Consider the following 27,277-nt stretch of genomic DNA (forward strand, 5'->3'; position numbering starts at 1 on the left):
AATTTCATGTCTGATTGACTTGATCCACTGTGCGACGCGACGACGACGGCGACGCTCCGAGAAAAAAAATTAGCGAATTTTCACCCGACGCCCGAAGCAGTGCCATCGCTAAATGCGGGTTTTGTAAGTTCGAGCTGTAGTTTTTTTTCACCGTTTTGACGCCGTCGTTTTCATGACGGTTCGTGACGTGCTGACATTCGAGATCGAAGGTGCTGTTATGTTTTGAAGGTTTGGCATGCAGCGGTGGTGAAGGGAACGGCACGTTACGCGCTGCAAATCGACTTAAGATGCGTTTTTCTCCCAAGTTGCCGATCTTATTATGAGAATTTTGTGAAAGTGTAAGGTTTGCAGCTTAGAAGAATTTAGTGTTGGAATTTGTGTAAAGGGAGAATATGCAGAGCCATACAAAGAGAGATACACATAGGGTTTTTGAGTTTTGGCACTGTAATGGAATCTCTTAATTGTATTTCTTTCTTATTCGTTTACATATTGACAGAGAGGGCCATACATGCACAGCTAAACTAAATCTACTTTTGGAATTAATGGTGGTGGAAATCGGAAGTTTATTTTTATATTTTTTTTTTTTTTTTTATTTGATCACACTTCAGGGGCGTCATTTTAGTTGACTCTTAGAGGAAGGGCGAGAGCTGTTGAGAGGAAAGGAAATTTACATTGAAGGGAGGGGGGTGAATCTTTGAAAACAATTAAAAAAAGCACTAAAAGCAATCGAAATTTGTCAAAATTGCCGATATCAATTCTAAAATGCGAGGGGAAGGAGAAATTTCTCACCCCAAAGAACTTGTGAGCCACAGCCTCCTCTGCTCATGAAAACGAGCGCCACAAGCTTCAATGTCTAGAGATACTCATATGAAAGCGAAACCATTTTTGCGTGAACTATTTGAAAAAGCTGTGAGTAAATAACTTTGTAAATTGTCATTTACTCACTTCAAGTGACAGAGTTTATAGAATTGGCGGTTTTTTATCCTAACTAATCAATTTTCAAACGAGGCAGACAAAACAAACTGAGAATAGATTTGATAGCATCGCAGGAAAAAAGATACATATTAACTTCCGATTTCCACAACTATTAATTTCAAAAGCAGATTAACTTTAATTCTGCATGTGATAAGAGAGAGAGAGACACAATGTGCATGTGTGCATGTGTTCTGCATGTGTACGCCTCAGTTGCTAGTGAGTAGTTGAAGCTCATGAGCACCATTTAATTTATCGCGAGATTGAAAATGCGGAGGAAAAAAGAAATTCCTATTTAAGTTGCATCCTTTTTCAAGCACAGACTTGCGTTCACCTCATCAGGAAAAGATTGAAAAAAGGGCTCACTTGTTTGTCACGTTTTTCGAGTTGGGGTACTGATGAACTCACAAGTCACAAGAGCCTTTGAATAGTCCAACTAAGGTTTGATGAGTGTAAAGACATGACATTTAAAACGCTAGGTGCTTGAGTAGTCGTTTAAAAAAAGAAGGAAAAAAGTTGAGTCTCGACATTTTTGTCTGGGCACACCGTTCTGTTGTCGTCATTCAGTCACACACGACATGTATGTGCCAGCAAGTAGTGGCAAGACTGATGGACACTGCTCACATTGACTTATTAGTCCGGTCCATTGGCATTTTTCTGGAAAAATCAATACTTGAAAGGTTTCTTTGCGGAGCCATGTTGCGATAGGCTACCGGAACAACATATCAAAAGTTCACCGAAATTGGCTGTTCGCTAAGTCCACCATCTTGAAATATGGGAGGGACGAAGGGCCAAAATACGTCACTGGCGCTCCGTTTTCGCGTTCATCTCACAAGCGATCAATCCTACGAAAACAAAGAAAACTGTCTTCGAACTTGTCTTAAAGAACACAATATTTCCTATTTGAAAAACTATATTGATTATTTTGTGACCTCCGGTTTGAGAGATATCGTGGTAGTGGTCTGCGGCTAGTAAAGTTGAATTTCGCTTAAAAAGCTTGCTCTGGTCGCCTATCGCAACATTATTCCGCAAAGAAACCTTCTATATACTCTTTTTCCGAGATTATCCTTTTTTAGAGCTTGATCGGCTGGATTACATGTGTTTGAAACATAGCAATACATCATAACAGACTACTTATCATAGAATCGATTATTTATAATGGTTTTAAATGCAGGGCAGTGTTGCCAGCTAACTGAAATCGTCATCGGGAGCACGAGCATGATCGCACGCCCGATGCCCGATTGCCATGCTAAGTAAAAACGCCGTATGAACCTTCAAGCGTTGCCAAATTTCCTATGATAGAGCACAAATTCCCTAGTAAACTTATAAATATTTTCCCTCTAGTTTTTTCAGATAATTTTGCTCGCTATTTCACCTAAAGTTCCTAGGGGTTTCAACGAAAAATATTCATAGCTTTCCTTAAAAATAAGCATTAGATCGAAGGAAATTCGGCAATTCTCGAATGTTCATACGGCGTTTTTCCTTAGCACGGCAGCATGCCCGCAGTGGCGTGGCGTGAATTGCGATATATCGCTTGTTGTGCCATTTAAACCCATGGTAAAGAATCGATTATTAAGGCGTTCGCTCCGAACATCCTGTTTATCGATATTTTCCCATAGGTTTAAATGGCCGATCAGTCGATATATCGCAAAGCACGCCTCGCCACTGCATGCCCGATGCTCCCACCCGCGGATGGACGCGCGCCGCGCCTGACCAGAGCAGGGCGGCCAACCTCCGAACAATACAGATCCGTATCGGGCTCATGATACTTGCCCAGTTTTCAAGAACGGAAGTGAGCATTGTTGGGTGGGACCGTGGCCCCCCGTCCGATGGTATTATGGCTCACGCCAGGTAAGCACCGACTATCCAGCTCTCATCATCTTGATTCCGATGGCTTGCCCTGATTTCCAGCCACCCTCGCCCTTTCAGCCCAGCTCATCCCGTGAAGAATGATTCTGGGTAAGATATTCCGATTTTCGAGAGGAATCACGCGCGTGCGTAATAGACCGTATTCGATGACGGTTCGATGTATCGTTTGGTTCAAAACAATAGAACATAACCTCAAACCAAACTGTAAGGATTTAAGTTGGAAAAGCTGAAAATGAGAAATTTCCTGACAACTTCACTTTGAATTGGCATTTGGTACTCAAAAGAATAAAAAATCTGTTACAAAAGACCCGCTCTCTCAGATTTCTGAATTTACTTTTGAGGCTATGTTTATGTTTTGGACCGATCGATATCGATACAATCTCAGCCGTTTGATGTATCGAATACGATCTATAAATCAACAAAATGCACAACAAGTGACGCACAGTTCCGAGTGATGCCCAAAAATTCACTTTAAAATTACTGCGGAACTTCTCACACAATAATCTGAAACCTATTCTAATTTCTAAGGCACCAAGTCTGGACGACATTTTGAATTTAGAGACCTTCATTTCTGGCACATTTATGGAACATTGCATTAAGGAGCTAATATTTCTGATCCATCTGTAAAGGCACCTATCTGCACAGAGGAACGATGGGTACACACGTTGTTTCGAATGTGAGCCAAGAATGATTGTAGTTCCGTAGCACAAACTTTTGTCCATCTGTGGCATTCGATACCCATACCCTAAGCAGATGTAGGAGCTTTTATAGATGAGCCAGAAATAATGGTTCCTTATTGGAAAATGCAATTTAGCTAGTGCGTATTTTCTTAGTGCTCGTCCATATCGAACAATTTTTTACTAATCTACGGGCGATTTTGGAGACAATTCAAATAATATCGGCCGTCTTAACAGAAAAAAATGAGTTATTAAAAGCAAATTTCCACTATCAATCTTCCTTTTCCCGATCTTGGAGAACGGTTTTCTTGATCCTCTTCGTTAGAGGAGTTTCCTCGACAGCGAGTTCCAGCGAGTTTTCCAGGATATTCTAGAACTAGGAGCATGCACTTCTAAAAATCCAATGTCACGATGACTTGGAAAATAAAAAAATACTGTGATTCTCTTCCTTGCTCTTCCTACATTTGAATTGACAACAAGCCAACAGAGTGAAACAGAGGATGACATGCATCGGTCAAGTTACAAGTGACAACCTGCGACATCACGACAACAGTGCAAGAAACTGAGCACGATCTGACTTCGAGGATGTATACACACAAATGTATTAGAATTCGAAGAATAGAAGTGGAAGAGGACTAGAGGAGAGAATAAGTAGAGGAGAGAAAAAACTGATTTTGGTCCAGTGAGTGGTAAATCGCTTCTTTCGAATTGCTTTCTTCAGTTATCATTGTGGACCAGACATTTTCGGAAAAATTACCACACTATCTGAGAGATCTATATTGCATAAAAATAAATGATGTATAAGTACTACTTTCTGTAGTTAACATTAACAAAAACTTCATAAGCTGGATGATCTCCCGGCTAGAGTGAGAATTCATGGCGAAAAATGACGCAATCGGTGTGCTTGTGTTGCTCTATGTTGCATTTGTCCGAAACATCAGATTTGGTGATTTCAATATAGACTTTACGTAAAATTTAACATAAAATTTACGTGATCTTGCGAACGTGGTCTAACACAGACCAGCACAAACACCGAGTGAGATTGGATTGTACCTAGGAGTAGATTGCACTTAGGGGTGGATTGCACCTGAGGGTAGATTGCACTTGTGGATTGCACCTGAGGGTAGATTGTACCTAAGGGTGGCACTGCAGTTAGATGTGCGTGCATACCTAGTACTAATCCAGTTTTTTTTTTTTTTTTTTTTTTTTTTTTTTTTTTTTTTTTTTTCCTTTCCTTTTCTCTCTATCCCTCTTGCTGTTGTAGTTTATGTATTCAATTTTGCAAATATAAGTTCCAAAATTTAAAAAAACAAAATTAAACCGCGAAAAAATGAGGAGAAAATGTTTTTTTTTTTTTTTCTGGAGGAAAATGCACGGTCTCCTTCTGCATCCTGCAGTCTTGAGGAACACGATGGAAGGAAATAGAGGGGCAAATCGTGATCGCGGTTTACAAAATTGGTAATGCGATCCTCCCATTTTTTGCTCTTCCTTCCATTCCCCGTTTTCCTCTCATTGTTTCGGCCGACTCCGTTCCGCGGCCGCTCAGTTGCAGCTCTATCTCCAGCCCTATCTGTTATCTCCGCATCTCTTTATATTCAGTATTCAATTCATGGCGCAAGTCAATCCCATTCACTTCGTCTTAGATTATGCCTCAAATCCGCTCGTAAGCCAGCCAACTCCGAGGGAGGGGTCGTAATCGCGGATTGTAAAATCTAGATGCATTACGTCGTGAGTCTCAACTGCACCGAAACCGCTTGCTGTTTTCAACACGTACATCTCAGAAATTCAGTGGGAGTCTGCTCTGAAATCCTTCTGCTCTACTCAGATCCTTTTTCTTCTTTTATGCATATGTATACACGGCCTCTCTAGAATAACGGATTAGTAAAGATTGCAATAAAATCAAGTTTTGTTTTTTTGGGGGGAGGGGGGAGACTTAACGAAAAAACTAGCAGAATTAATCGAATAAATTAGCAGAAGAAATAACATCTGTTCAGGGTTCAAATATTAAGTTCATACCTACCATATCAAAGAAAATGTAGCACATTAGATTTTATCAAGTTGGCAACACGTATATTTACTCCATTGAAATTCTTTATATGCATATATGTCTATTCCAGGTGAGGTAGCCTGACTCACCTACAATCGATTGTTTTAGATACACTAAAAATGGAGGGAAAACACCGTTCCCAATGTACAAGAATCGCCACTGCTTATTTTAGATTTTGTTGCACGTTCCACAATCGTCATCAATCGATAAGTCGGTAGTAGGAAATCGATGCCATGCGAAGGAAATTAAATGAAACAGTAAATTTGCGATGAAAATTGAGACACAATAATGACACTGACACCTGACGTACCCCGCTTGTTAAGTGCATGCGTTACTGCTGCGTTAGAAACGCACTATGCCTTGGGGAAACTCCAATTTATTTGTATTATTTTTACCTTTTATCCACGCCAGATTCCTCTCACTCGCCTCGTTTTACTTTTTATCATGCTCACCAGTGGCGTGGCGTGAATGATCGATTATCGATATCTCGCCATTGGAAACTATGGTATAGAATCGATTATTAGGGTGTTCGCTGCGAACACCCTGATAATCGATCTTTTTTCATAGATTTGAGTGGCATATCTATCGATATATCGCAAAGCACGCTACGCCACTGATGCTCACGTCACACGACTCGACCGTGAAATAGTTCGACACCCGTGACCACTTCCCTGTAATCGTTTTTCATCACGTCCCGTACTTGTGGGGAGATGATGAATGCTGATTGTCGTCAGCTCCAGTATCCCAGATGCACCAAACGCAACTAGATGTTGACTGGTGCTTCTGGTGTACACACGGGTGTACACGTTTTCAAGGAATCTCACTACGAGAAAAAATGTTTCAGTTTCCACTTAATACCTATACGTGCGCAATGTTGGCGGGTGATACGAGGTTGGTTTCCACGATTCGACATTTTTTATGGGTTCCAACACTTTTATTTGCCTAATGATTGCTGGCAAATTTCAGGTAGAAGGGTGCACATTAAAAGGTCTATTCAGTGTTATCTCCCGCGCTCATGTATCATTTGAACGTGCAGTAGGCAATTATCAATCGCCGGAAAATGTCAATTTATGTGTGTCGAATATAAAGATAATGTAAAAATTTAGTGGTAAAAAATATAATGATAATTATTATGCTTCTAATTTAAAAAAAATATGGGATTCCCCTCTTGAATACATGGTAGCTGCAAGCACAGTCGCAAGTGCGTGTAGTGAGATCTGTGAATTAGTTGGGTTTGGTTCGGATAGGCAACTAAACTAACTGCCCGGCAAAGCGGAGAGTATCATCAATATTTGAAGGCTCCCCAAGCCGAGGGAGTCCTTTACCAACAAATAACTTTTACTGTGTTGATGCGAATTATTGCAGTTTGACGAGTTTAACCGAACGCCGCGCGTTTGCAAATCGCCGGTGATTCTGGAATTGTGAGGTACTGAATGTATAAGATATACCGTATGATCAGGCATACATATAAATACTGCCCAAAAATAACAAACAATGAAACAAGCACCTATAATCCCAGAAATATCCCATTTTTCCTCGCGATACGAGAAAAACCAAGATAGCTCGATGTCTGCAACTGTAGAATAATTTCTCGGGGCAGCATCAAGGAGCTACAACACAAACTAACGAGGAAACGCCGCAAGGTAATTTTCGCGCATTCACGTCTCGCATCTCCACCGGCTATAAATACGATCGAAATTAACATCCCCGCAAATGGTGTCTCGGTCAATTTAGTCTCCGCAGTTAAGGAAACAAGGGCGCGGAGAATAGAGTCGGCGAGCTATTCCAGAGACGTCGGCGGGGGGGGGGGGCAGAGGGGTCGGTGGGGGCGGTGATCCCCCACGATGGGGACACGTACTACGTGACGACCGACACCCGTCCATTACAGGATTCTTTCAACAACTTTTTTGACGTAATTGGATAATTGAACCTATCGAATCAAATATTCAACATGCATATCCCCCCGGCTCGATCGAGATGCGTTTCGGTTGACTACCGCCCCCCTCTCGAGAAGCAGCGCAGCATCCATAAGACCCGCACACTCAGAAATTAAAACGTTCGCCGGCAGATGCCGACCCTAATCACGGGTAGGTCGCTCGAATTAAATACCCGGTGGTTGCTCCTCCGTGCCGACCGGGGGCAATTACCGGTACGGCCGGATCCGGAACCCGGAGCAGTATGGTCAAACGCTCCCTCCTCGGAACGGGACGCGTAATTTGCGCGAAATTCGCGCGCGCGTGCCTCGCCTGGGGCCCCCGCGAATTTTCGATCGAGATGTTTTGGACGGGACACGTGTTCGACGAGCTGCTTGTCCGTGTCGGTCCAAAGGTTGAACAGGGCGTCTAGAATTTTTTAATTTTGACAAATCCTGATATTTTCCTGATTTTTTTTTTTCAAGGTTTTTATTGATGAATAGGCAATATACATGTCACTACACTACTAAAAATATTCTCTAGTATCTATTAACATTGTTTAAAATAATTAGAACAAGTTATAAATTCAGTAAACGTGCAATAGATATATATATCTATTGTAAAGATATTTAGTATGTCATACTATAATTATAGTCTTAAGTAAATAAATAAAGTGTACAAAAATAGAAATGTACATGTAAAAATACAGAGGTTGAATAAGGGGTTTGGTTATTTAGGTATTTTTATTGATGATCCTGATTTTTCCCGATATTTTATAAAAAATTCGTGATTTTTTCATTTTGAAAATTCCTGATATTTTCCTGATTTTTCTCGACTCCTGGCACGGTAGGCAAAAGGGAGTAAGACTTTCTCCGCTGAGGAGATTCGCGTAAGAAAAATTCCTGATAAAACGTCCGATTTTTCCGATTTTCCTGATTTTTTCCTGGTCAGCCAAAATTCTTGATATTTTCCGGTTTTTCCTGGAACTAGACACCCTGTAATGAATACATATCGAATAATCTCACGAATAGCGGTTTAAGTAGCTATGGGGATGATCACTGAAACAACTTGAAAGTTTGCTTAAGCTGATTGTTGAAATTGATAGACAAAGCGTTAACATCGAAGGTGTAAGGAGAATGGAGAAATCCTATTGGTTGATAGGGTGGTCCCTATAGACTAAGGGAGAAAATTATGGACTAACTAGAGGGTCTCTCAAGGGTTGCCGTTAGTTAGGCTATTGCCTACCTTTTTTGTCCATTGAAACCACCAGTTTCCATCAATAGGATTCCTCTATATCCTTTTTGTCTTCTTTGTCTACAGCTTTGTCTACCAATTTCACCAATCAGCCCGCTGGTTGGTGCTAAGTTTTACATTAATCGGTGCTGTACACCAATTACCGCCATAAACTAAAGGTGGTTTTGTAATGCAAAATCGACAATTTAAAATGGAATTAAGGCCGCAAAATAAAACAAAAATAAAAACCGGGCCGTTTCGCAGTTATTGCGATTGCATACTTACTCAACCGGAAGTAAAAAAGGAATAATTAAAAAGAAACTCAAACTTACTGAGCCTCACCGCTGTTATATTGTGAGACTGATACTTATTGTGTGTGTAGTCGTGTAATGAACCACATCATGATCTCTGCGATAACTTCTTTGATGATAACTTATTTTCGCTCTCCGTTAGATCTTCAGTTGTTCTCAGAATTTAAAATAACTGCATATTCCATGGAGTAACATTTTCAGCGCACTGACTAAATGGAATTTTGTGTTAAAAAATTATTAGCCACAGTTACGTGAAGTTATCCTTTCGTGCGATAAGAAGACGCAGGTGATAATCATGTTTTTAAAATTGCAGACAAGAATAATATGGACAGTCTTAATTCTATTCCATTCACTCATTATACCTTTCCGTTTCCCACATCTGATAACGTGAGAAGTGAATTTTAATGATGTAACCTCCTTGTCTGCTCTGACTTTTTGAGAGGAAAAAATTAATGCAATCGTCTGCTTCTCACATCAAGTGATTTTTTTATGTTTTCCGACTTTTTAAATTTGTAAACGTAATTTCTTAAAAGGCGTTTGATCGAAGCATTTCATTTGCTCAAAATGCGAGAGTGACAAATGCATTGAGCGATAACACGCAAAATGAAAGGGTATTGACTCCTCTAGACTACGATAGAAAAAAAGGAAATGAACTTTGAAAGTATTGAAAAGAGTACTTTTTCAGAACTTCATCACTTCTGACAAAGTGTTTGACAACCGTAATGGCGAATTTCTCCGGATAGAATCAGTTACGACGAAAGCTTTTAATTTACTGTGTTAAAAAGCTCGTTTGAACATTTCAAAAATTCCACTTTTTGCACATTAGGACTGAGCGGTGAATTTTCAGTCATGTAGAGAAAACCCTAGATGTGTGCCGATGAAAATTTCTTTGCTTCATATTTGTCTAGAGGGACCCATCGATAGGAGACGTTTTCAAATGACGTCACACTGAAATTAGAACCGTTGGTGTCCCGTCACCCTCTCTCGTACACTTGTCATGTTGGTCTCGACCCTTCTTTGAGAAATTTTGTCACGCTACAAACTAGGGGGACCCTTTATCCGTGAAAAAATGTCATTTTTTACCGATATTTTTACCAAAACGATCGAGAACACCTCAAAAAAATTCGTGTTTAAAATCATCTTCTATCCGGATGCACGCAATGCCAGGACTCCTCTCGCTGTCTACTCCCTCAGACCCCCAGCCTCCCCCTAATTTTTTTTAGGTGAATTTATGAGCGGCTCCCTATTCCTCACCGCATCATTTTTGCATGCCTTATCAACATTTCAGTGGAATAATGTGTAATGAGTTTTACACATGTTTTTTAAATAATTTTTTCCCCCAAAAAATCAAAACAAAATAAATAAAAAACGGAAAAGAACACGTGTACCTAAGGGCCATTTTCCCGTTCTATAAGTGTTCAAAAGTTTTAACTACACCAAAATTTGATGAGAAAAAATACTTTTCATTCAATCGGGTTTATGTTTGAATCGAGAGCTAAGCCTTCTTTCCGATTTAAACACAAATCCGATCGAATCAAGATTATTTTTTTAAAAAAAAATGTTTCAAGAGTTTTGGACCCTAGGCCTGAGAGACTTTCTAGTGTAGGGCCAAAAAAGACCCTAACGCTGCCGTGCTAAGGAAGAACGCCGTATGAGCCTTCCGGCGTTACCAAATTTCCTTCGATAAAAACCGAATTCACAGGGCGTATTGTGAATATTTTTTTCCAAAATTGTCCGACAATCTCGTACGCATTTTCACCTAAAGTACCTGAAAATTTCAAAGAAAAATTTGCATGAATGTCGTCAAAAATACATGTTTTACCTATCGACGGAAATTTAGCAACTCTCGAATGTTCATATGGTGTTCTTCCTTAGCACGGCAGAAGAGGCCCCCGTCCTTTGAAAAAATAAAAAATAGAGAAAACTTCAAGTGCTTACAGTGGCAAAACATGAATTTCCATTCCTGGTATCTTCATAGACCAGCGGCGGAGCATTCGGCTCGTGTCTGAGAATCACGTGCGCTGGGGGTGGTATCACCACTTTCATCTACGGCGCCTCGCCTCGAGTCGAGGGAAATCCGAGTCGGATCCGGGGCTCGGTCGAGTCGGTGCTAAAATCAGGAGGCCAATAAATTGCCGAGCCAAAGAAATAAATTACCCGGCGAGTAGTCACCGCCACGACGACTGCGCGGATTTTCGATCGACTCCCCGACCCCCGACGCGACGCCGCACAGTGGACCGAGTCAATGAGAGCAGTCGGACATGATTTAAAAACTTTACAATCGTATCGCTACATCGATATGAAATGTTGATGTTTTAAATGTGGCTCCATTGGTTTTCTCGTCAAATTATCTACGAGAAACACCCCTTATAATTTAAAATTAGACGAAATATGCATCGAAGTTTGTAGTTTTAGTCCAAAAAAGCATGTCCAAACTCTTTTATTGAATTGTACCATTGTGCGCCGAAGCGGGGCGCTGACCTTAATGTCGGATCGCGCCCGAAAATCCCCGCAAGGATTTCGGCCCCCGAGATCCTCAACGTCTGGCAACGCGCGAGGGGTAGGGGGGTGGTAATAAATTTCCAGCCCTACAGATGTTCCCGAGCTTGAAAATTTGCGAGTATGCAGATGACTAGACCACGTTGCCGTTATGAAAATGCCGAATTCGTGGATCCTGAGGTTTTGTTGGAGGAAGAGGCGACTCGAGCTTATTTGAAGGGATGTCCTCCATAAAATGTGATTTTCTATGAGAGATTGCGTTTCAAGAACATGTAACCGTCCACAGAGGCAAATTGTCGGCAGAGGAGTTAGGTCAGAAAGTCGGATTTTGAGATTTGGACGAAAATCCTCTTTTGTTCTTGAAACAACAGGTTGCGAGAAATTCAGATCGTTTTATGTATAAGAAAAAAGACGGAAAAATCCGTTCTGTTATAATGGCAATTTCGTGTCTTGAACATTGCAAATTAGAATTTTGAATACGTTTTTCTTGAAACTACGTTTTTTTAACGGAAAACTTAAGACTCTGGCTCTGGTTTGGTTCGAGATTTTGAGCGTTTGTAAGGACTTGTCCACACGAGCACGACTTGAGGAACTTCGGGCGAACTTGTTCCAGGAAATTGTTATGTCTTATCTATGACTTGATCCAGGAACCTCCAGTTCGTGGAACTAATTCTTCCGAACTGCGCTCGTTTGGACAAAGCCTATGGACCAAAATGTTACACTGATTACTCCTTTTGCTCTAGCAAAAAGAGTTCTTGCGTTCTTCTGAAGTTCTTTCTCTTTCAACATTCACCAGAAGTGGAGTCCTCGAAATCGACTTAGGATGTCCCCACAAGGAGTTATATTAAAGATAACTTGGTACAAAATAGTGTTCGGAAATAATAAACAAAGCAAAACCTATTATATTCTCAGTTCAAAAATATGGTTTCTCAAATACAGCTGTTGACAATTTTAATTCGCCAAGTTGGGTAATCATAACTGTCGGAATCCTGTACGCTAATTTACACTGCGTGAACTGTTGGGCATTTGTACATCATTTGGATTTGTTGTCTTGTCATTTTCGTCGATTTTTAGCAAATCGAAGAGTTTCATTATAAAAGTGAGGAAAAACTAAGTTCTGATGCGTAGTATTTCATGCTTAGTGAAATTTCAATCGCGTAGGCAACAGATGGGAGAGAGAGAGAAAGGGAGAAAATGAAACAAAAATTTCGGTATCAAGATAAAAGTCGGTAAACGATACAGTTAACACAAGTCCGAGAGCTACATCAATCAAGTGTAATTGTTAAAAATGAAAAAGAGCTAAAAACGCGCATCGTGAACGGGATTTTGCGAAAAAAATTGCCCCAGACAAAGCGTCAGCGCAGTTTATGCCCGATCACAGAAAGTTTCGATTTTTTCCTGCTCCTCGTTCGCATATTTTTTGCCTGTTTTCGACAATCGTTTAATTTTTTACGGCCCGCAGTATTCCTCATTATGTCCTCCTTTTTAGTTTTTTCTCCCTTTGAGCGTTCGTGATTCCATGAAATCACTTTTATTCTTCATTTCTAAATTTTCTTCTAGGGAACCTTTTGATTCGAGAAAAATGTCAACTCTTGGGAATTGTTTGACAGAACTGGCGCATTTTTCTCGTGAAACGATTCTGGGTTTTTTCCACCGATATCCAGCTCCCCTTTTTTATCCTTATTTCACCGCTTTACTAGTATCTCTAGAATTTTTTCCTTTTGTCTTACCTTTTCCCCTTTATTATACTGTTTTTTATTTATTTATTTATTTTTTAGGAAAATGCTAAGCTACGATGGCTTAGTGTAAGTTCTAAATCATATAGGTCCAATAACACTTTCAGGCTCAACTCAACTTTCAAACTTACACATTGGCACTTCATAAAAATGTAAAGTTCATCACTAGCATGGGCAACTTAATATAACAAAATCACAGGAAGTTAATGGCAAGGACGAAATTCTCAGGAAAGAAATTACTTAATTTAGACTTTTTTCCATGTATTTTTTTTTTATCTCATCTTCCCCTCCTCTTGTTCTAAATAAAGGCTGCCGTCACACGTCAGCATAATGTAGTGAAACGTGTATGATATTATATTGCGCAGTGCAGTTTGCACTGCAAAACATACGCGCAATTCTTGAAAAATTTCATTATATTCAACTCCAAATTTTGACCCTCTCTCCGATTCACAGCATTGTTCTTGTCGAAGTTATTTGGTCCATTCGTGGAAGCTGCCGCGAAGGTTTCGATTTTGTTTCTGATGACCCATATATGAATCAGTCGTTTTTAAAAGAGAACAAGTCCATTTTTGCATGAGCCCTGAGTTGCATAAATGGGAATGCTATCTAAGACTCATCAAGGTATGGACCTGTCCCCTTTCGAAAACAACCGACTCATATATATACGCTCGATTTAAGCGTGATAATTTTTTCCCAGTGAGAGGAAAGTACCCTGGATAAGGCGGCAGGTAAACCCGGGGGAACTTTCGTCGATACAACGACGCCAAATCGGACTAAAAAAGAATCCCCGAAAATTCGCCTATGTTCCCGGGGTTTTTCGGGGCGATTTTGCAACGGGCCCTCGATATTAGACACGGCACGATGACGATGAACAGTGAACACCTAACTGAGCAGCACCTTAGACACCTGCGCCTGCGCCGATGGAGCGAGAATTCTTAAACAAACCCCCGATCCTAACTCCTGAAGAAAAGGAGTCAATATTATCAACTGGGGCCCCGGCCCGGGACCACTGAACATACGCAGCAGGGTTCTGTTCTGGTCCTCGCTGGTTTTTCTTCTGCTTTGAGCTCGGTGTCAGGCAGGTATAAGCCGCGGATTTACGGACGATCTACGCCACTATGGGCGCTACGACTATTGTATGGTCTTCCTCCTTTTTGGCGCCTTGATGCCAATATGGACCACTTACCTTGGCGATTGAAGCAGTGAGGACGAAAGCACACCAACTCGAAAAAATGAAAATAATTAAGACGGACACAAAACTGTCCCGTAGACGAAGATGGTAGTCTAAGGTAAGGATTTTCGGTGCCGAAAGACAAGTACATAAGGACACTTTAAAGGTCCATGTTGGAACAGATGTGCTATAACTTCAATGACCTGTAATGTCTTAAATGAAAATTGAGAATTTTCGAGTTACCGAGTCGGTGTGTTTTCATTTTCACTGATTCAATTATCATGGTTACCTATTCTTTAAGGATTTTTAAGCGATGGGGCACTAGACAAGCTGATATGAGCTAAAAAAAACTCGGCCAAATGAATTTTCTCCATAATTTAACGTAGAATATGATACACACGACAAACATTTTGGAAATCAATCGCTAAGGAAAATGTAAGTAGCTAAAATCAATATAAATTAAATAGTAAAAGTAAAAAGGATTTCTCATTTTTATGATGTCTGTTTTTTGACTTTAACACTTTAATGATTATTAGTTCAATACCTCTATTTGAAATTGATCGCGTGAATCAATTTCTACGTGAAAATGTAAGGAGAAAACATGTAACGAATGACTTTAAATTGTTACCTTTTATAGTCGCCTATTTGATGCAAGTTTTGAAGTATGACCTACAGCTGGAGTGACACTACTAACTGGCTGCAGAGAATCTTTTTCTCTTGGGTACTTTTTTCTTTTCTTATTTCTCGTCTGGAGCGCGTGCACTTTTTTTGAGATCGTGCGTCAGAAAATTTTAATCGTATGTGAAAAAATTGAAACAAAAAAACTTAACCTTTTTTTAAAGGTGCACTTCTTTCAAATTTTCTCACTCCCGAATGGGACCAGACTCAGAATAGTTGTTTTTGCATCACTCAACAGAGGTTACACAAATAGTATTTTTTTGTGCACACTAAAAAATGAAGCTTTGTGTGCCTATTACCTAGAACAAATATCTATCCCCGAACACCGACTGTTTTTTGGTGCAGAATGTTGCTGTACGTCGCCACAGTTTCACACGTGATATGCCATATGTGCCATTTTAAGTGATTTTCAAACCTTTTTAAATCAGCCTCTTTGAGTTGAAGGTTGAACAAAAAAAATTAAACGACTGAATCTTAAACATGGATATTCGAATTGTACTGTTTTTCTCCGAACGTTTCATGTTTGGCGGGGTTAGACGAGTATACGCATTCTTTTCTTGAAAAATTCCAGGGACGTTTTTCCGAACTGGGAGAGTGAGTGTCGATTTTCCTCGAGTAACCACGTCACAGCTTTTTTTTTTGTTTTTTGCTCTAGCTGGAACGCGAAATAGTCAATTTCTAACATACACGAGGCGGTGCTACAAAGCTGTAATGACCATTCGTCTGCAATCTTAGGGAGCCTTTTTCTCCTTTTGAATGCAAATCACAAAGCTGAATGCTTTTGGCATTTTTTACTTGAGCATCATATTCAGCTTTTAGAAAAAAGGTAGAGCTTTCGAGGACAGTTATAAGTCCGAAAGAAAAAAACAACACTAAAATACAAAACGTGACAACCCTGTTTTTCTATGAAGACGTCTACGTGTTTGACACGCAAGAGGATCCGGGCTCAAAGTGTCAATCCAAGAATCCTCCCCCAGCATCAACCCGAAGTCCTAACCTCAAACCGAACCACCCCCGATAAGTCTGAGCCTTCACTCACTTATTGACATCTATGTATGATACCTATAATCATGCGCCCCGCGGTCCTTTGACCCGGATTTTGGTTATCCGCAACCCGCAAATATTAAAAATCGCGGAATCACGTTGAACCTTAACTACAGATACGTGGTTTTGCCTCGGTGGTTGGGAAGGAGTCCTGTACGACACGAAAAGCATCCTTTTGGACCGATGTTTACCTTAGCGTGTTTTCCACCTATTCCATTCAAATCAGTTTCGACGGGCCGCATTGTTAGCAATGACCCCGTGAAATCCGCTCCCTGGCTTTTTTGTTCCCGTCGAGTTAGGAAAGAGGCTTGCACAATATCTCGGCGCCTGGGTGGCTTTCCTGCAAGGATCCTCAGGATCTTTATCTACCCTTCGAGGATGTCACAGCGGTGGATTTCTGGCAACACGGATCGAAATTTTAGCATCACTTTCACCACGTACGATCTTGAATTCCTACACTGAAAAAAAATGTTACGGACTATATAGACATACCGTCCGTTCTGGGCTCAGATGCCGTAAGTTCCGGGTGCTGGAACCGTAGTTTCGATTGCTCCAGGTGCCACGCCCGGAACGCGAATGGTACATCTATATAGCCCGAAGTATACGGCTTCTACGACCGGAGTTTTTTTCCAGTGTAATTTGAAACCAGATAGGCCTCCATGACTTTGCATGTTGATTTCAAAAAGTCCGAAATTTAAAAAAAGAATACAGAGAGCGCAATTCGAAAATGAACGAATGCGCTAATCTCAATGACTGTGCATTGAATTGAAAACAAGAATGCGGGAATTTCGTCCTCATTCGAATATCTAATGACGTGAAAGGTACTGAGTAATTTTATTCTGGAGGACTTATATTGTTTTCTGCACACGGTGATGGGGAAATCGCTTCTCCTCATTTTGGGATTGAAATATTTATTTTACTATCATATAGAATACTTAAATGGAAAAATAGAACTATGATTAAAATTGTCTGATTAAAATTTGACTTGATTTAGGTACTGCAAGGCAAGATCTTCCGATATTTGAGCTGTGAATTCTCAAATCTCTGCTGCATAAATGAGGACATTTTTAAGCCTCCTTCAAAATTTGGAAGCAAAGTAGCCATAACCCCTTCGTGACATCCATGTTTCCCCTCAATTTTTTAGGTACAAAGCGCCACTGTTATAAAATGATAAGGGAAAAAACATTTTAGGCAAATGTATTTCTTAAACAGAACTTCACTGTGCTTCACAATTAATTTCCCCCTAACTTCAAAAATCTTTACACGTATACGAATCAAATTGTGAAACAGTGAAAGAAAAATCAAAACGCCAAAATTAACGGGAGTATCCTTAATTTTAGATCTGCTTTATTGTGTAGTCTTTTGGTTTGTGACACAGAAAAAACGAGCGATATATGGTTTCATTTGTGTCCAAGCTTGTGTTTCACGTGTCGGGTTTGGTAAAATCAAATCCGCAACGCAGCAATAGAGTATGCACACTTTGTCTCTGCTCTCGTGTGGTACCCACAACATGTCTGCTTTTTTCACGCGCATTTTAAAGAGCTGAATCTGTACAATATACGCCACGACCAGCTTTGTTGATTTTATGTTTTGACGCATAAATTGCGCGCTAAAGACCAGCGATTGTCGATACGTCGAAGCCATACAACGGTGCAAAAATATTTTGACAGCTACTTCGCGCGCCCTATTCATGCTGCTGATTTAGTTGAGCGTGCCGAAGTAGACTTCCAAGCATTTGCAAGGCAGCGGTGTGCCCTCCTCCGGTCCCCCCGAAACAGCCACAGTTGCCTGATTTTCGAGTGATTATTTAATTTTTTTAAAACTACAGAAAACAGGAAATGACTGAGAGTTCTACTGTTTTATTTATACAGTTCTTACAGAATTTTAGGAGTAGACCGCACAATTTAAACTTACTTAAAAACGGAGATTTAATTTAGTTTGATTTGACTTTGCAAGATCGCATCACTATCACGATCAAAACTGAAATTCTGGACGAAAGAAAACGTAAAATTTATGAAATTTGTTGGGAAGCTGAGGGAAGTTTTGATCTTTATGGCTGACTTGAAGAATAACAAAATATAAGTCAGAATGAAAATCCCAAGCTTTTAAAAAAAAATATATTTTTGCAAAGTTTTGGATTTTCAGTCCATACCAGATTATTCAGACAGATATTAAACTGACAAAAAAAAAATCTCCATATTAGAAAATGAAATACCAATCACCGAATTTGAATGCATGGACTAGACATGTACAATTTTGAAACGGAAAAAAAAAATGAAATGATCGTGAAAGAAGGGAATACATTTAGAGGCGCGCATTCAAATGATCGCATTTTTTTGGTCTGATCAAAAATTTTTAAATCACTAATGCTCATTTAATATGACGATGAATTAAATTTTTAAGCTTACAAATTTCTGACGCTAATTTTGAATCAAAATTACTTCATGGGCAATAAAATATAAATTAGTGTAAAGCAAGTCACGGCATGAAAAACTATACGAAATGATTGGTTTATTCGGCTTGGCTAGACTATTTTAAAGTTTGCATACGTGATATAATGATTAAAACTTTCTGGTTACCATTATTTGAATTTTTTTAACGCTAAAAGGCAAGCACCTAGTCGATCTTCAGGGTTATTTTTTTAACGGTAGGCATGTTCTTTTTTATTATATTTAGAGTCTGACAACACGTGGTGGAAGGATGTCATTGGAGGGTTTATCTTCTATTGATATTGGGAAAAATCAATCGTTTAAAATCAATTTGTACCAATAAAGGAACTTGGACTTGTGATATCTCAAGGGAAAACCGTTTAAGCCTGTCTGGAAACACAAGGGCAAAAATAATTGATGTTTTACTCTTAAAAATTTTAACAACTGAGCTATTCATGCACTTTGCGGGGCAACACGGATTATCGGGACAAGTATTTTCAAACGCACCCAGGATTCAGTTAGAGAAATAAATAGGTAATTCATATGTGAGACAGATTTCATTAGACCCTTGAATACGTCACGGATAATTTATATTCGATGATTCCGTTTTTCAAATAGATTTTTGATCAGTGTAAATCCCTTAAAAGGAAGTTGAAGTAGAAAGATTTTCCTGCCTTTTGAGATTCAAATTATCTGGCATGCCCCCGATGCATATTCTACAACTCTCAGCTAAAGAGTTCAGACTCAGATGATTTTAACACCTTTCAGAAGCAAGTTCTTCGCCTACTTTTCGTTTATTTATAATAATTTTAGTTTTATTCTTTCGCCTATTCTCGAACTAATTTAACAGGTAACTCTGTGATAATTGTGTAATTTTTAGTCCTAAAAATTTCAATTTATGTAATTTGATCGTTAATTTATTCGTGTATCCTGCAATTTTTTTTTCGTTCAGTTGTTTATTTTTAAGTTACGTTTTCTTGCAGATACTTTTGCAAAAATTCAAAAATATGGCAACCTGTGAAAACATCCTTTTTAAATTTTGAATAAACGCGCGTCTTCGTGTCTTAAAATTATTTTAGATCGTTCATTTATTTCATTTGTAATTTCCTTTATTTTTTCATTTGTTAATAGTTACGCGAGTTACGCTTATTATACAAGTTTTTTTTCCTCTAATTTTTTTTTATTTTTTTATCGGGCACATTTATAATATTGTTCAACTGCGGACAAACCATTTCATTCCTATGGTCTGAATGACTTTTGGTGAATTGGATATAAAACAAAAAAAACGTTTACATTTGTATTTTTAAAAAAAATAATAATGAAACGAACTCTAAAGGAAAACGTGAACGGTAGAATTAAATGTCGCTCTATTTCACAAAAAAGTTGAAACTCTCTAATTTATGTTTTCCTTGTTTATAGTAAAAAACTGAACATCCGCTTAAGTGCCTCTACATGCATTATGTATTCATGTCATTCTCTGGTCTAGTCTTTTAAAAAGAAAAAGTGTACTAGCACATAAAAAAGTGTGTTCCTAAAATTCTCATATGCGTTCCTCTGCGTTCATACTTACTTTTCCAGTTCTTCGCAATGGCGAAGAAGCAATTATTAAAACATTTTATGATCGAGAGCTGTTTCTAAGTAATAAAGCAAATATTTTAAATTATTTTCTGGTGTATGCGTTTTTTTTATTTCCCTTTCCTTCCTTTCATATTTTTTTCAAATTTTAAGATGAGATTTGATACATTAAATGAAAATTGAATAATGTATATTTCATGTATGGTATTCATTATAATATTGTAATAGAAGTGCAGCAATGATACCGAGAAGTATGGGATGAATGGTCACTATATTTGAACCTATGCGAGTATAGTTATTGATGTATATATAAAAAATGTAAATACATCTTATGAGACTATGCACATACCCAGTGATATTTTACGATACTCGATAGAAATTCAGAAATAATCTAAGCTGACACCAGCACCTATCCCAAAAATGAGGGGTTAATGCAGGAGCTTTATTCGCTGTCCAAATTTTCAATATTGTTATTTCATATTTATGGACTGGGAAAAACTTCTTTTTTTTTAGAAATATAAAAAAAAATGGGAAAAAGCCAATATGTTCATACAAATTTGATATTACAATTATAACGCGACTTCCATTACACTTTTTTTTTTATATATATTTTACACCCCTTTTCTCAAAATGGTCAATGCAAAATTGAATCGACCGGATTGCTTGCTCACGGCTGGGTGTTACTACCAACTTTCGGTACAACTTTTCGGTAAATTCCAACTTTAGACTTCAGGTGTAAACCTACGCGTTGAAACCTACTGTAGGCTACAAACTTAGGGGGTCAAGCGGACCAATGTATTCATTTAACCGCGAAGCTTTTTTTCTTTAAAGGTGGCGTAACTACTATTCTGATAGTTCTCACTTCATTGAAGTCCCAAACTTTAAGTTAAAATAGGTTTCATCTAAAATACGATCGTCTCTGACAAAGCGGGTGTGTATCTGTAAACCTGATGATGAATACACGGGAAAATAGAGATAGGGCAAGTCTCAACTTGGACATTTCCAATTCATTGTGGTGGTACCCCAATAAATTAGGTTACGAACCCAAATGTTACGGCACTACCCCAACTTGAATTGCGGTACTACCAAAATTAAGTGGAAATGTCCATATTGTCCAACAAATTGGGGCAGTGCCACAATTTTAGGGGTCGACCCGTAACACTTTTTTCCCCCGGATATTACGTTGTAAATGACCATCATATTTAGCGTGAAGAATAATACTGAAAGTCTGGGACCTTACGATCGCGAGCACTGTTAGATCTAAGATGTCCAACAAAACGAATAAAACCTATAGTCCTAGTAAATTCAGTTTTTTTAAACCGAAAACCACGTGGTGATTTGCCTAGTGGGGGTGACCAGCGCTCATGATGAGAAAAAACCCGCGTGAATGGCCAATCGCATCGAGTAACACCAAAAAAAAGGATGCTGATTTAACATTCTGGAATTCTGGATGTAAAGAAGTGTGCGCCAACTCACAAAACGCTAAATTAACCACCACAGCAGTTGCTTTAGCAATATCAAGTTGTAAAACCAATTGATGTGGCGGTTAATTCAGCGTTTCGTGAGTTGTCGCTCACTTATTTATACCAAGAATGTTAAATCTGCATTCTTTTTTTCACTGAAAAAAAAAACCACATTGGATCTAGAGTCCAGACTCTTGAAACCATTGACATGAAAAAATACTCTTGATTCAATCAGATTTAAGCTTAAATCAAAAGGAAATCCGCTCAAATTCTCTCTTGGTCTTGGTTCTTGATTGAGGTAAGCTTAAATCTGATTGAATCAAGAGTATTTTCTCTTGTCGATGTTTTTAAGAGTCTGGACTCTAGATCCAATGTGTGTTTTTTTTCCAGTGATTCGGTGAAGGAGGTTGAAAGGGGTAGGTAAGACGAGTATTACTCACCTATATTGTGAGCCTGGGTCACCGGCAGGGGCAGTGAACAGCAAGACGAGTTTCTTACAATGGGGTGGTTATTGGCCGGGAGGCGGTTGGAGGGGGGGAGGACCCCCTGGACCCCGGAGGACCTCAACCGAATTTCGAGAGGATCCAACTCTCCGGTGGACGCGGAAAGGTCTTCAGGAAAATATTGCAGACCGAATGAATTTGCAACGGTGGGTTGCAGTACGTCGGCTGCAGGTCTGCGCCTACCATAAGGAGGCTGGTCGCCTTCGGGTTGGATCGCCGTTGTGATGTCTGTCTCGACTACGAGCTCACCATCCGAACACTCCTAGAACACGGGACGATCGAGATCCACACGAATCTGCGCGAACGCTCGCGCACTTCACTACCACCACCGTCCACTCCCTAGCCCGACCAATCAAAACTACCCCCGGACCAAAATAAATCAACAAACAGCAAAAACAAATTGTAAAAAAATATAAAAAACAACAAACAAAGAGGTGGAAAGAACTGTGAAATTCAAAAAATTGTCTTACACATTCTATGAACCCTTAAGAATCGCGTGCACTTCACTGTTGAGGTTATCCTTGTGCTTTGGCCCTGGGGCCATCACCGATGACGTCACTCGCGGCAAGCCGTGCTCTCGCGGGGCATCACACAGTGTCACTTCCAAAATCACACACCACTACGCGAAAATCCATGCGCGCGAGATAAGATAAGAGTTCACTGATAAGGGAGGATTGGATGAGTGATAAGAGCGGACAACGCGGCGGCGAGGGTACACGTAGCACGGCCGTGGTTTAGGTTCGACTGCTGGCGTGCTCAGGCTCCGAGGAGGCCGAAACCTGGTTCCGCGGCCGGATTGGCGCGCAGGTCCGGGCGGGGAGGCGCGCGATTGGTGAGCGCGGTGCGGAGGCCCCGCCCCGCGATTACTATGGTAACGAATGGTGTTCGATTTTCGGACGCCCTATCCGACGTCACGGGAAGCGACCGGCTCCAGAGACGGGCGAATCTCGTTGTGAGCGCGGCGGCTCTGCCCAGTGCCCCCGCACCCCTCGTCGCTGCGCTTCGTGCCTGTGCATGTGATTTGTGCTCCGTGCTTGGAACATCCACTAGCGACTTGCTACTCGCGGCTCGCGGCTCCTTCACCGCGCGCTTCGCTTCTTGGACCCGCGGTCGCCAGCTTGTCCGCTTCCTTCTCCGTCAGCCATGACTCAACCCGTATCTCTACGCGTGTAGTTTTTTTCTTCTTTTTTTTCTTCTTCTTCTTCATCTTCAACTTTTTCTTCTTCTTTGCGGGCAGCTTTGTTCTTATTCTTCGCGCTCCGGTTTAAAGTGCATTTGATTTCGCTGTTTCCTTGTCCTTCACAGAGACCCCACTATAAACTGAGATACGCTCACTGCCCCCCCCCCCCTTCTTACAATTTCTTTGTACTTATTTTTTTTTTTAAAAAAAAATTTCGTACCTTTTATGTTTATTCTTCTTCGTTTTGCAGCGGCTGGCGCCATCTTCGATGGATTTTTGATGTTTGGTTACATTAACATCTTATCTGTCAGCCATGACTCAACCCGTATCTCTACGCGTGCAGTTTTTGCCTTCTTCTTCGTCTCCCACTTTTTCTTCTTCTCTACGGGCAGCTTTTTTCTTTTTCTTCGCGCTCCGGTTTAAAATGCATTTGATTTCACTATTTTCTTGTCCTTCACAGAGACCCTGCAAAACTGAGATACGTTTACTGTCCCCTCTTCCTTTCTTCCAATTTTTTGTACTTCTTATTATTATTATTATTATTTTTTTTTTTTTTTTTGTTGAAGTTTCATACCTTTTTTTTTTCTTTTTCTTCTTTACGGGCAGTTTTTTCTTCTTCGCGCTCCGGTTAAAAGTGCATTTGATTTCGCTGTTTTCTTGTCCTTCACAGGGACCCTACTATAAACTGAGATACGCTCACCATCCCCTCCCCCCTCCTTTCGATTTTTTTGTACCTCATATTTTTTTTGAAGTTTCATACCTTTTCTAGTTCTTCTTCTTCGCTTTGCAGCGACTGGCGCCATTTCCGATGGATTTTTGATGTTTTGTTACATTTTGAATGATAGACCCATGCACTTTTCAGTACTGATGCATGTCTCGATATTTCTATTTCTTTTGGATTAACTTTTCCTGTCAGGAAATACACCCTCACGCACAGCGTTTATTTTTAATTGTATGTTGCAGTTATCAAACAATTTTGGTGAACCTTCATAATTTTATTTTTTAATCACGCTGAAAAACAAAAAAAAAAAAATCTCTGGCAAAGTTTACGAATTCCTTCTACATGCGATAAGCTAGAATCATTTTATTACTTAAAAAAATTAGCTATTTCAGCACATAGAAGTCTCTGTTCAAAATTACCTTAGTAATTCTCATACTCTTTTTTAAAATGTATTTTTAACTACCTTATACAAAATTCTGTTTGACGTGATTTAAATCCTGTTACAGGTTCAATACAAACATAATGATTGGATGAAAACGGTTCACCGATTTGAGCTGGTATAATTGGTTCACGTGTTCGAAATAACAGGTATATCTGGTTGGTATGATCGAGTATAAACGGTAATCTATTCAATAACCTGCTCGGTATCCAACGTAACAACCCGGGGGCTAGTCGCTATTGGAAAGTAACTTTTGGCTTACAAGAATTTTTTCAAAATACTTTTCATTTGCGCCCGTTGATATTTTCAGGCATCAAGAACTGAGCTTTGTTTCCAGCAAAAGCAATAAAACGCTCGTGCAGATATAAAATGAACAGGAATATCAAATTAGGATTGTAAATCTTAGAATTTTCTTTAAATTACGTGAAGCTCTTTTCCATTTTTCTTCATCCTTCCTCCTCCCTCGAAAAGCCACCTCACTCCCCCTCCCGCCCTCCTTTTGAGGCATTTTTCAGTCACCCCCAGTAAAAAAATAATCTACCGTATAAGCAGGCCCGCCATAAGGGGGGGGGGGGAGATACTGGGTCCCTGGTTCCGGGGCCTATGCCTCTGGTGAAAAACCACTACGAATTCACATGTAACCCTTGTCTCAAGGAAAAGTGAAAAATGTACCCTAAAAATTTCGCAAAAGGTGAATACATTTTCAAAAACAAGTTGGGCACTGTAGAATTTTTCTTACTTCTTTAAAGATTTCTATCTGTTTTCAAAATTTTTAGTACATAGATTGATATTTTTAGTAATATGCGTTTCATTTTCTTCCGTCGTTGGATGCTAAGAGTTTCCAGTCTGGGCATCCTCGACTTTAATGACTCAACTTTCTTGCCGTATACGTACGAAAGGGGAGTCCAGGAGGGCTTGGACCCCCCTAGAATTGAAAATAGTATCCTCTGCCCCCCCCCCCCCCCAAAAAAAAAATCAGATGTTTTGAATGCAACGATCCGAAAGTATTTTGTGCTAAAAGTAAAAGAAAAAGGCGTGATTATTATTCTGCAGAAACTGATAGAAAATCTCCGTTATGGGAGCTTCAAGATGCGTCTAAGTAGATTTAAAATTTTAAAAATATCCCGGGGGAGGCCCCCAGACCCCCTCCGGATTGGGGGCCCGGGCCTTAAAACTGGTAGCAGGGCCCGAGATGGGATGTGGCGGGCCTGCGTATAAGGCAGTTACATACTTAAATGCCGAATCAAATATCATTTTCTATAATATAAAATCATAACGCATAACATCTGAGGTGCAAAGCGCCTCGGGGTCGATTGAACTGCGAAGCGGTCAGGGGTCGTAGCCCCAAAGTAATTCAAAATTACTACGCACAATTACCTCAAGATTCTGTGCTTAAAGAAATTGTTAGACTCATTAAATGAAAAGAAATTTCAGCGGAGCGTAGTGAGAAATTGACGATTGCAGGTAAAACTCCAAGCTGATAAGTCTTAATGTCATCTCAACAATAACATGCAGAATTATACCTATCGTGTTTCGTCGCTAGGCGTAAGGGCGTAACTCGGTTCCCGCATGAGCCCCAATAGGCATGAATTTACATTTGAAACAGGGCTCATATGGAAATCTAGATGCGACCTTACGTCAGAGGGGCAACGATTTATAGTCTCAGAGAAGGAAAGCCATAAACAATGAGTGGCAACAGCAACATCAATCATTGATGAAAATGGAGAAATACAGGTCAAATTGCAACGTTGCAAATATTTAGCGCTCCGCAATTTTTTTATGAGACCAAACTACTCTTCAAAATTCCTCATGATTTTGTTTCAATGATGATGTCCTCAAGGAAATCAATAAACATTATGCATTAATATTGTCTGTGAATTTCCTTCACCTACTCAAAGATACTTTCTGAAATTTTCAAAGGGATATTTTTGTCGGTTTTCCCTTATTTTCTTTTTCCTTATCTCCAAAAAAACCAAAACACAACCGGATATTTTAAAAAATTCGATTGAGCTAGCTTATTTTCGACTTTAGCCATTGATATGCGTTTCCTAGTTTTAAAATTTTTGTGTGACTGCCAAAAGGACAAAAGGTCCATGTTCCACAAATCCTCGAAATTAAATAATTTGCACTGGAGCCTAGAAGAATGCTAGGCAAAACAATTGGGACAGACACGCTCAAAAATGTCGAATTAAACCAGATTTATAATGGTTTGTTCCAATTGAAGTACCTACTTTTGCTCGCCTCTCGGCTATAAAATCATAAAATTTGTGTCAGGTGAGAAGTTAATTCTGATTTCAGAGGAGCTGGAAGGCAAGAAAAGACGTGAAGGTTAAGTATTATGCTTTTGACATAGAGGTTTAAGGTACTTGATGACTGACTGCGGCGCGCGACGCGCAGAAGGTTTGAAAACTTGCCCAACGGAATCAGTCGTTCAAATCGCCTTCAATTTCACAGATACCTCCTAGCACTGCCGCTACGCTCGAATAGTTGCTTCCGACAACAAGGTGCAACAATGGACATTCCAGCAGCAACAATATGGGATGCTGCTCTGCCGTGGTGCAGAAAAACGCCGTATGAACGTTTGGACGTCGCCAAATTGCATTCAATAAACTAGGTACAAGTTTTAAGGAAAAGTTGTGAATTTATCTATTCCAAATATTCGGGAATTTCATACACAATTTAATCTGAAAGCCTTTAAATTGAAGACGGATGTTTTTTATTTCCTTCAGAAAGTGTTCTTTTGTCTCAGAAAATTTGGCAAAATTCGAAAGTTCATAAGGTGTTTTACCTTTATACGGCAGTGTTGAATGCCGGTCA

The 27,277-nt window shown here is 39.7% G+C and overlaps 1 protein-coding gene across 2 annotated transcripts in view; it reads right to left on the bottom strand.

Moving 5' to 3' along the window:
* Lim1 (LIM homeobox 1) overlaps positions 1 to 22,877 on the bottom strand; it is a 106,304-nt gene extending 83,427 nt beyond the window's left edge. The window contains exon 1 of one of the 2 annotated variants that reach the window (XM_019056784.2): positions 22,591 to 22,877. In XM_019056784.2, coding sequence (XP_018912329.2) covers positions 22,591 to 22,594 — 4 coding nt within the window. In that variant the 5' untranslated portion in view covers positions 22,595 to 22,877. Of the gene's footprint in view, positions 1 to 22,057 lie in introns of both variants that reach the window. The other variant, XM_019056793.2, reaches the window with a different exon arrangement.
* Between the last annotated feature and the right edge of the window lie 4,400 nt (positions 22,878 to 27,277).

Source organism: Bemisia tabaci, chromosome 6 (genome assembly GCF_918797505.1).
Source record: "Bemisia tabaci chromosome 6, PGI_BMITA_v3".
Taxonomy (NCBI): domain Eukaryota; kingdom Metazoa; phylum Arthropoda; class Insecta; order Hemiptera; family Aleyrodidae; genus Bemisia; species Bemisia tabaci.